General features: G+C 40.8%; 1 protein-coding gene across 12 annotated transcripts in view; it reads right to left on the bottom strand.

The window, feature by feature from the left end:
* Positions 1–3,074: 3,074 nt before the first annotated feature.
* LOC309665919 (uncharacterized protein) overlaps positions 3,075–10,861 on the bottom strand; it is a 186,769-nt gene continuing 178,982 nt past the window's right edge. For 6 of the 12 annotated variants that reach the window (XR_014266754.1, XR_014266755.1, XR_014266757.1 and 3 more), the window contains 2 exons: positions 4,756–4,911; positions 3,075–4,533 (listed from right to left, as the gene is read on the bottom strand). Coding sequence is in view for 2 of the 12 variants with exons in the window: in XM_082472815.1 (XP_082328941.1) it covers positions 4,497–4,533; positions 4,756–4,916 (198 nt within the window). In the remaining 10 variants the exon portion in view is untranslated. Of the gene's footprint in view, positions 4,534–4,755; positions 5,564–10,861 lie in introns of those variants that run through there. The other 6 variants (XR_014266756.1, XR_014266759.1, XM_082472815.1 and 3 more) reach the window with 3 other exon arrangements.

The raw sequence follows: 10,861 nt of genomic DNA, 5'->3' as shown, positions 1-10,861 counted from the left end.
TATGGAAAATAAACATTTTAAGATATTATGTAAATTGCAACAACCTTTTAAAAATGATAATTTGGGGACTTCCCTGGCAGTCCAGTGGTTAAGACTCCGCACTTCCAATGCAGGGGACGCAGGTTTGATCCCTGGTCGGGAAACTGGGATCCCACTTGGCGCGCTGTGCAGCCAAAAGATAAAAAATTAAAAATTAAAAAATTAAAAATGATAATCTGGCAAGACTCCATCAAATGTAAAATGCACATCATCTTTGACATGACAGTTCCACGTCAAAGAATCTATCCTCCACGATAACTGCATATGTGTAGGAAGATGCCACTGAAGCAATGACTGGTTAGATCAAACCTGGAAGCTCTCTAAATGGCCATTATTTAGAGGGCTGTGTGAAATAGAAAACTGAAAGCCTGAATACTTGGACTCTGTCTTGGTTAAAACTGTAGTTTGAAACTGTGAACCACAAGTTTCCATGATATTATGAAAACTTTGAATGAAGTTGTTAATATGTTTTTGATAAGTGAAGAACCTGGTTGGCTGTGATCTTTTGCTTAAAAAGATAAAGAAAAGTTAGAGAATATCTTCCAACTGATTACTGTAACATTAAAATAAGTCAGTACTTATTCAATATCTTGTGCAAATGAAGCTGAGTTTCTGTCCAAGTCAGTTTACTAAAAAGGGCAAAAAGAGTTCCTAATATTTAGAGGTTTGTTATCTATCAGGACCATTGACCTGTAACTTTAAAACCACACATTTGTTATTGGAAACTGCACATAAATGCTTATTTTAGAGGATTGTGTTTGTTCTCTGACAAACTATGTTTGCATAACAGATTTAACTGCTTATCAACTCCAGACACTTAACCATTCACTATGACCTCATGGGTCTTAGAATAATAAACAAAACCACATGAAAACTGTGAAGTTTCTCTTGGAGTTAAGAATGTAGCTTCATTTGGGCTTTGTCCTTTCACTGGTTTATGAAAGTAAAACAATCTTTAAATGGTGTTAATATCAGATTCATTATTTAAAACACAATTCAAAACAGTTTATCTTTTTAAATTTATTAAATAAATTATGGGATACCAAAACAATGGACTAAGGAATAGAGTAAATCTGCAGTGGTTCTCAAATCTGAGCATAGAGGGTTTGACAAACACCATCAAGCCCAGTTGGAGTTTCTGATTCGCTTGGTCTGGAATGGGGCCTAAGAATGTGCATTTCTAACAAGTTCCCTGATGATGCTGGTGTAGTTGGCAGGGGACCACACTTAGAGAACAGCTGCTTCAAAGTCATGAAGGAGCTCTCTATACACTGGTGTAGAAAGAGTCCCCAAGACACAATAGATTAAAAGAACAAACAAAAGACTGATAGGTATGTCTCATTTGATTATGTAGACAAATGGACTTATCTATGCTTGGGAAATGACTGGAAGAAAATATGAGACTGGGGACGTTTCTTGGGGGCAGTAGGCAAGTATGGGAAAGAGACTCACCTACATCGTATATCTTTATACTGCTTCGGTTTACCACGTGCATGTGTTAGATTTAAAAAGTTAAAATAATAATATTTAAAACCAAAATTGAGACTGTTGAGTCTGGCGCTGGCTGTGTCTCTAGCGAACGCATAGCACCCCCTTGTGGCGACTGGAGGCCAAGCAGGCCATCGCAGGCTCACTCTCATGCTCTCGATGGTCAAGTGGTGCCTTGGAGGGACGTGGCGATGTACCTACAGGAAAATGTGCTCGGCTGTAGCCGGTTCACTTCTCATCCTGGAGAGCTGTGGGAGGCGGGAAGAAACTAGCCGAAGGGGCGGCGGGCGATGGGGCTGACTCGCCTGGTTCCTTGGGGGCGGGAATCAGCAAGCCTGCCCAGGAGAGGGGAGAGAATAGTGGCCACCCGTCCCCGAGCCAGGGAAGGAAAAGAAACCGTCTCCGGCGTCGGGGTGCGGGAAGGAAAGGGCGATGCTGCTGTGACTGCGGCGACGTCGCAGGGGCTGCTAGGCGGGGGCCTGGGGGGTGACTAGTGCGGGGAGGGAGGAAGTGAGGGGGCGGCAAAGCCCGAGCAAAAGCTCTGGTTGCCCCCAGTTTGCTTTCAGGCCCTGACCTTCCTGCCGGGACGAGGAGGGAGCGCATCTGAGGGTACCTGCGCAACGGGCGGCTGTACGTGGCCCCTGAGCTAAGGTGCAGCACCCAGCGAGGCACCCAAGCGGCAGGCAGGAGGAGAGAGACTTCCACCCCGCAAAACACCACGGCCCCAATGCAAACGCGGCAGAAGTGGGCCTCCGCCATGGCCTGACGTGCGCACCTGTTTCCCAGTAGGTGCTCCGGGGCTGCAGCTCCCAGGAAATGGCAGTGACACTGGTGGCAGCTAGGGTCAGAGCAGCAGGCAGCCAAGCAGCAAAGTGCCTTGCTTCGAAAGGAGTAACAGCTTTGGCCAGAGGAAGGCACAGCTGCTCCACTGGTTTTGCCGGACTCAGCGGGGGAGCGGCTGGAGGAGGCTGGGCTTTGACCACTTGGCTGGTAGGAATTCACGCCCGGGGTTTGGGTGGAGTCTCCGTTTGTTAGTTTGATTTTGGTCAGCCTTTTTGCCAGCTGTCCTCTTATCCTCCACCATTCTTTTTAAAATTTGTTTATGGCGTTACTTACATAGAATAAAATTCACCAATTTTAAGTGTACAGTTTGATAACTTTTGGTAATTGTATAGAGTCATTTAACCACTATCACAATGAGGAATATAAAACAGGTCCAACATCCTAAAAGTTCCCTGTGCCCCATTGCTCTTCATCTTCTCCCTGACCAGGCAATCCTCAGCTGCTTTCTGTTACTGTACTAGTCTTCCCTTTTCCAGAATGTCATATAAATGAAATCCGGCTTTTAAGTCTGGCTCCCTTCACTTAGTAGGCTTTGAAATTCAACCGTGTCATTGTGTGTCTTCATACCTTGCTCCTTTTTACTGCTCGTAGTGGTGCATCAGAGGTGGACACACAATTTGTTTATCCATTCACCACTTGGTGGACATTTGGGTTGTTCCCAGTTTGGGGGTTTTGTGAATAAAGCTGCTATGAACAACACTGTACACATTTTTATGAACACAGGTTTTTATTTCTCTTTGGTAAATACCTAAGGAGAAGAATCACTGGGGCAAATGGTAAATGTCTGATGAACTTTGCATACTGCCAGACTGGCTTCCCGATGGGTTCCAGCATTCCACATTCCCACCAGTAACATATGAGGGTTCCAGTTTTCCCCCATCCTCACCAACATTTGGTATTGTCAATCTTTTAATTTTAGCTGTTCTCTTGGGTATGTCTAACCATCAGCTTTGATCTTTATCCCATTAGGTCCTAGGGACCTGGAGACACAGCAGTTTCAAGATGCTCCCACCACAGTGCTTTGACAACATGAAGGCCTCTGAGAAGTCTGTGAGCCTGAGAAGGACAGGCTCTATATTCCTGAAACAAAGTTTACAGGCCTCCCAAGGCTTCCAGGCACCAGCAGCCACTGTAAAACAAAGTTCCAACACGCAGATTAGAGGGGATGTCCTCATGCAGAGAAGCAGAGAATGAACACCAGCTCTATCCCCACAGCTTCTGAATGCACTGGATATTTTTGCGGTCAAAGAGCACTGTCAACTGACAATGGCCTTGGTCTTGCAGAGATGCATATGGAAGTGTTTTACTTAGAACTGATAAACCTCAGAAATTATTTATATCCTGCCAAATGCATAATTTTGCATAAGTGGTGCTTATATTATTTGCTCCTCTATGTGCTCTGGCCTCCCTTGCAGTTAGGTTGGGCCAGGTGATTAAGTTATGGTCAGTGGGCGATAAGCAGAGAAGTTCCAAGCCAGGCCCTTACAAATATTCTGGGATCCTCCATCTCTCTGTTCCCCTGCCAAGGGGACTTTATAGGACACATGCCCCAGAAAGTGAACTTCCAAGATGAAGTAGGGATGTCTGACTCCACTAGATTTTAGGCTAATAAGAAATACATCTTTTCTGTGTTAAGTAACTGAGATCTGGGGATTTTTTTTTTTTTTTTTTTTTGGTTAGTACAGTACAGCCTAGCCTAGCCTAATTCATACACTTAACCAATTCCCTCATTCTTCTAATGTCCACAGAAGGGCAACTTGAACATGTTACTATGACCTCATTTTGATAGTGGCAAAAATCAGTGTCGTGGAAAAGAGGGTGTTGGAAGAGGGTAAGCCTCTCATTTCTCCAGATGAACCACAGAACGCTCGTCGCTTCCTTCATCCTTCTCTGCTGTCCTAATTGATTTTGTGGTTCGGACAGCAGCATCAACTCTGACCTTTCTGAGATGAAGGAAAGTGAGAAACTGTACCTGTAATACCTTGGTTCTGTACAACCAGACCTCTTGGCAAACTGAAATCCATGAACAGCCTCCCACACGTCATTTAGGCGGTCGTTTCCAGAGCCCTCACAAGGTTTCCTTGTCCAAGTTGCAGACGCATGGGTGCATGGATGTATTTCTGATTTCATCCCCTTCCTTTTCCTCTTCTCTTACCCAGAGGGCTGCAGGCAATGAGAGGAAGGAAGGAAGACTGATCAAGGTCTTTGGTCACAGCAATGAAACATATGCTTTAATTTATTTGTTTCAGGATTCCAGGTAGGCCTACTCCATCAAATTTAGTAGCAAAACCCCTGCTTTTAGTTATTATCTATGAACAGAATATTAGGAAGTCTCATGATGGTCGAGGCAAAGGATTAAAGACTAACTGGTAGGACAAGTCTCACCTGAAGGCAGGTGGAAGAAGAGGATGGGTCTCGCAGCCCCTGGACTCTGTTACTGCCTGTGCTGTGTCACGACCTTTAGGACGCTGGAGACTGAACATCAGAATGTGGTGCACTGGATGCTGGGAAATCAGGAAAAGCTGGTTGCTTGTGGACTTTCTTTGCTCAGGAAGAGAAAAATAAAAGGTATTTTCAGGAACATTCCTTTTCTTTAGATTTCTCCATATTTATAACAATACTTGGCTCATTTTCAGAACCTCATGTGAGTTCTGAGAAGCTCCGAGATAAATCTTCAGAACATATTTCCCTCTGATCCGATCACTGGCCTCTCTGGGCTTGGTCTCCTCATTCATGTGTCAGTCAAGGAGTTTGCTCCTGTGGGCTCTCTCAGCCCTGCCACTCTGGGAGTCTGTGTCTATCGGTCATGAGCAAGTTGCCTAGGACAGCTCCAACCTTTGGTGAAGGTCAGGACAAGGTGAAATCAGACTCTCCTGCCCCATCTATGTCTCATGCCTCTCTTCTGCATGCATGCTGTAGACCTCAGCCATCCTAGGGGATTGGGGAGGGCTGTTTCATGTAGTTCTGCTTCAACTTACACATGATTAGTTTCATCACTGAAGGACCTTGTTGCTTTAATATCATATTATTTTTTATTGTGCTTTATTGTACTTGTTCTTCCAAACAAGGGGCTCTAACAGATAATAACGACTGGTGAGAACATTACAAAAAAAATTTTTTTAAGCTCTCTGATAAATTTACTGGTAAATTTACTCTCCATCTTACAACTTATGTCACCTGATATTTGTTGCTCTACTTATCATTATTATTATTATTATTATTATTGTTGCTCTACGTATTATTTATTGAGCTTTCAGCTTAAATCTAAGTACTTTCATTGTGGGTTAAATCACTGGATAGTAATTAATAATTTTCCATTAATAATCTACTAAGTGTTCCAAAGATATTTTCTAGGAATTATTATATAGTGATCCACTAGTTACGTCACACCAATTTTTGTTACGGAAATTTCATCAGTACAAATATTAACTGTTATTAATATATGGATATAAGATACTACAAATACCAAGATAAAACACTAAGCACATTATTTTCCCCTAGATATCAGATCCATTTTAAAAATTAGATTACAAAACAGAAAATGAAAACAATTAAGGAAGAAAAAAGACAATTATTTGAATACTTGAATATATTTTTGGAGAAAATACAAGAAATGCCCAGAGGGACAGGAAAGGAACTTCAGAGGTCCTTGTTTTAATAGAGTATGGCAGGCATTCAGTCATGGATGGGCACCTTCTACCTCTGTGATAGTCATACTGAAGAATAATAGAAAAGCAGGAAGGGATGAAACTCTTATGAAACCATTACACTGAATATACTATCCTTTCTTTAATCCAGGTACATGATTATGTAATTTGAGTATAACACAATGGAACACTCATTAAAAATTATTCATGGGGAGAGGGATAAATTAGGAGTTTGGGATTAGCAGATACAAACTACTATATATAAAATAAACAACAAGGTCCTACTGTATAGCATAGGGAACTATATTCAGTATCTTGTAATAAACTATAATGGAAAAGAACATGAAAAAGTTGATAGATAGATAGATGATAGATAGATAGATCTGAATCACTTTGCTGTATACCAGAAACTAACACACATTGTAAATTAACTGTACCTCAATTTAAAAATAAATAAATAAAAAAAGAAAATTATTCACCCGTGAAAAGTAATTTCCACTTTCTAAGGATGAAACAGGTAGGAGTTTTGATAAACTTATTACACTCAAATTTTTCCAAATGGTGAAAAATAAAGTCACTAGATTCTTGTTATTTTATTCTACCTTGAAATAGTCTGTTTTGTCTCTATTATAAACTCCTTGTGGATGAATAAGAAAACTGAAGCATGAGGATGCATGAAAGACTGGCAGAAGGCAGCGCAGATTTCAGTAAATACAACAAAAAGGAAATACACACCAATGGTAGGGCTACATATTTAAAGGTGAAATCTTACTTTAAAATGCATAACTGTCAATGCTGTATAACAATGACACATAAGAATCAGAAAATATATCAGTGAGCTTCTGCTGAACATATAATAGGCATAATTCAATCTGAAGCATAATTCAACCTAACAATCAGGGACTCATCCACAATGCTGCATGACTGTGATAATGTGTATTGTCTTCATTTGGCAGAGACCACAGCAAACATTGATATTATGGCCCCATATTTATGCAGAATATAAACATCAACTCCAAATAATACTTCTCTTTATTTAGGAGACAAAACATAGAACTCAAGAATTTTTAAAAATAACAGATGTGATGAATTAAATAAATCATTTTGAATAAGTGAAGAAGTCATTTTTTAAAACAACCAGTTATACTGGATACAAGTCCTGCTGCAAACTTTGAAGAACAGATAATAATTATCGTTAGGTTTTTCATTTCTCAAATGCAACTGTTTCCTTCTATACATATTTGACCTCTCAAATATTGTCTAATAGAAGAGAGGATATTGCATGTTTTCAGCAGATCACTTATAAAAAAACTACATCTAAAGAAAACATAATTTGAAGTCCAAGAATACCATAATAGTGTAAATATATGTAGGAAACATAGTGAATTGCAACAGAGAACCCTCTAAGACACTTCTAGGCATTCTATATGTCTTACTCTGCATTCACTTGTTAGTGAATAATGAAGCAAAGATCTCTTTGGCACTTTGAGTTTTTAAAATATTACCTTTACAGCTACCTAAAATATAGAACTGCATTAACACATTCAACAAACCTAAATTTGAGGCCATTTTCAAAGGCACAATGGAAGGGTTGAGTTAAAAGAGTAGTATGCAACACTCATTTAAAAATTGTTGATGATTTTATTGACAAAGACTTCAGAATGTGAGCCAAAAGTACGCTTCTGAAATATCAACTTTAGATTTTATTTACTTGGTACTAATTTTATATGATATATTAAGTAAAATCAATGATACAAGCCAAATTATGCAAGAACCAAACTCAATGTGCATAACGCTCTTGACAGGAACTAAGAACCTCTTTGAAGAAAACCAGTTTATCAAGCATCTGTTAGTGATGCTAAACAAACTGCAGAATCTCTTGATTTTGACACCAACTTCTCCACAATTTTTAAAAAATGCGTAAAAAGGAAGAAGAAGATTTTCAGCTGAAAATCTCGTAATCAGGCCTTCCATGACCCCAAATTTGATTTTAAAATCAATTTCTTTTTTCTACAATAATTTTAGCAATTTCATTATTAAGAGAAAGATTTACAATACTGAAAGAATATCATGGACATCCCAGTTTTCTGGATGACATATAATTGGAAAAATTAAGGTAGAGGTAAGCTACTTTAATTATATACCACTTCTTTAGAATGTCAAATTTGCTATTGAAATTAATTTATAAACATAGTAAGAGATGAGATATTGATGGGTCACCAAGTCTGAGGAACTGAAAACTTTAAATTGTTTTCTAACTTCTAATATGTCTCTTTTAGGCATTGCCATATATTTACAGCAATAATTTACCAGGAATTTCCAGATACTTTTGGAACTTTCAGGATATAGTTAACTTGGCCAGTGGGGAATATGCTCAGTGGGAAATATAACCTCTCAAACTTTTACTTTATTTTTAAAAACTACCTAAGTTTGTACTATATCTAAGGATCATGATAGCATAGAAAGCCTGTCAAATATAGCACTCATCTCTACAGAAAATGAGATATTGGAGCAAGTAAGCATTGAAACTCCCCAAAAGATACTGTTTCTGTGAAAGCAAGACAAGTAACAATTTTGAAACAAAGTATTACATCCTAGTGATACTGAATTCCTAGTTATTCTGATGAAAATTTCAGGCTTCCTATTGTCAGATCATTAATAATTTGATTTGTTTCATTTATAGAGAATTCATATGAACTTTATGTTTATTGTAATATTGTTGAAATAGTTTTATTATTGAAAAATTTTAAATACACTAATTTAAAAAACATGATTTTATTTGGGTAAAGGTACATTTTTCTAATCTAGACAAAGCCACTGTATAGGCTACCAGTATTCTAAAACCCACCGAGTCAGACCAGGACATAGACCCTTAAATCAGAGCATGCACGACGCCATATAGGAGAAGGTTGGACCATTCTTTACCTCTACCTCGTTCCCCTCCCTCACGCCCCACCGCCAAAGGATTTGGAACAAGTTCCACTTTCATGTGGTCTATGAACTCTCCCAGAGTGGTTGTAAAAGTCTGGATGTATGTGCATTTGTACCTTTTCCCCTAGGGCAACTGCCCACACAGCTAAGAGATCAAGAACCATGATTTTAGGCTGCAGCCGTGGTTCTCACACTTCAGCATGCATTGGAATCACCTGGAGGGCTTATTAAACCATAGATAACTGGACCCACCCTCGGAGTTTCTAATTCAGTAGATCTGGAGTAGGGCCCAAGGATTTTTTATTTCTAACAAGTACCCAGGAGATACTGTTGCTGCCGTTCTAGGGACCACACTTGAGAACCCTGTGTATAAAGTGCCCTTGTCTCTACCAGCAGAGGGCAAGCCCACGTTTATTCCAGCGTGTGTCAGTAGCATCTCCACCACTAGGTGGCAGCATGTGCCTACAAATCTCTACAAACAGGTCTCCCACAAATTAAAAAAAAAAGTCACAAAAGCAAGATAAGAAAGCCTAATGAATAGCGTTTTTGTACAAAGTGGATGCTAACCTATTTCTGCTAAATGATCAAAATGTTGATCTGTTAGTACCGATGCATATCAGGCTTCAGGTATGAGTAAAATCGACTGTTTGACAAACAGGAAAAGAAGCTGGCCTCTGGCCTCCGGCCTCTGGCCTCCAGGCTGACACCCCTGGATGGGGTTTTGTACTTCTCTGTCTGGTGATTAGGAAATGTCCCTCTGTGGAAAGTTCTGGGCTGGATGCTGCAAAATGACCCTAGGGGCCCATTAAAAGTGCAGAGCCGTCTCCCTCTAGCCCCATTCTAACTCAGTAGCTCTGCAGTTAGGCAAGGGCTGTCATATTTTTAACAGGTGTCCCGGTCGATTCTGAGGCACAGACATGTTTTGGCTACCTGCATCTGTATGTTTAATAAACGTAAACCAATGCAAAAGTATGAATATGTGGCTATTTCTGCCTTTCACAAAGGGGTTCTTTCTAGGTTCAGACCTAGCAAAAATTCCAAATGCAGGAACACTCCACTGCCACGGCAGTTAGGGGCCACACGTGGCTACTGGGCACCTAGAATATGGCTGGTCTGAAATGAGTTGTGCTGCAGGATTCGATAACACCAGATTTCAAAGACTTGAAGGGAAAAAAAAAAAGAATGTAAAAGATCTTTTTAACATCGCTACTAGAAAAATGAAATTCCATATGTGGCTCGCATCTATTTCTTTTGGGCAGCACTAGCTGGCGGACGTAAATAACCTTGACAAGAATGGAGGGGGGTGGGGAGTGGAAAGCAGGAGGCAAAGCATAGCAGGCTCAGGGGAAGACGTCTTGACCCCGGCCAGCATTCTAATAGCATTTCTGGACCAAGGCCTCATACCCTGGCAGCTTGGCCTGGAAAGAAAAGTCCTCAGCCTGCGGCCACTGCAGTGCTACAAGTTTATCCATGCACGAGTTTGCAGCTTGAATCCAAGCCAACTGCAAACACTCAGGAGACATCTACTCCCCAAATAGGTGGAGTCTGAAACAGAATTGCCAGAACTCAGAGGGCAGTTTTACGTATCAGAAAAGAGCAGTTATTACAGTTGATTGTCGGTGCGCAGGCCAACACACGGGGGCCTCTTCAGCCAACCGCCCTCTGTGGTCCTTCACTGTAGTCCCCTGGGCCAGCAGCATCTGGGAACGTGTTAGAAATGCAAATCCTTAGGTTCCGCCCCACACCTAAAGAATCACAAACACTGGGGGTAGGGCCCAGCAGTCTGGACTTGGATCAGGGGGCGGCAAGGATGCATCCTAAGGCAGAGAACCACTGACCTAGAGAAAGAGGAGGCCATATTGAGGGAAGTCCCCCCCCACCCCAGGGCATTGAAACAAGTACATGGAAGTTGC

The sequence above is a fragment of the Balaenoptera physalus genome, assembly GCF_965194825.1.
Source record: "Balaenoptera physalus genome assembly, chromosome: 8".
Classification (NCBI taxonomy): domain Eukaryota; kingdom Metazoa; phylum Chordata; class Mammalia; order Artiodactyla; family Balaenopteridae; genus Balaenoptera; species Balaenoptera physalus.
The sequence above is the reverse complement of the archived record's forward strand: the minus strand, read 5'-3'. Positions and strand labels throughout refer to the sequence as shown.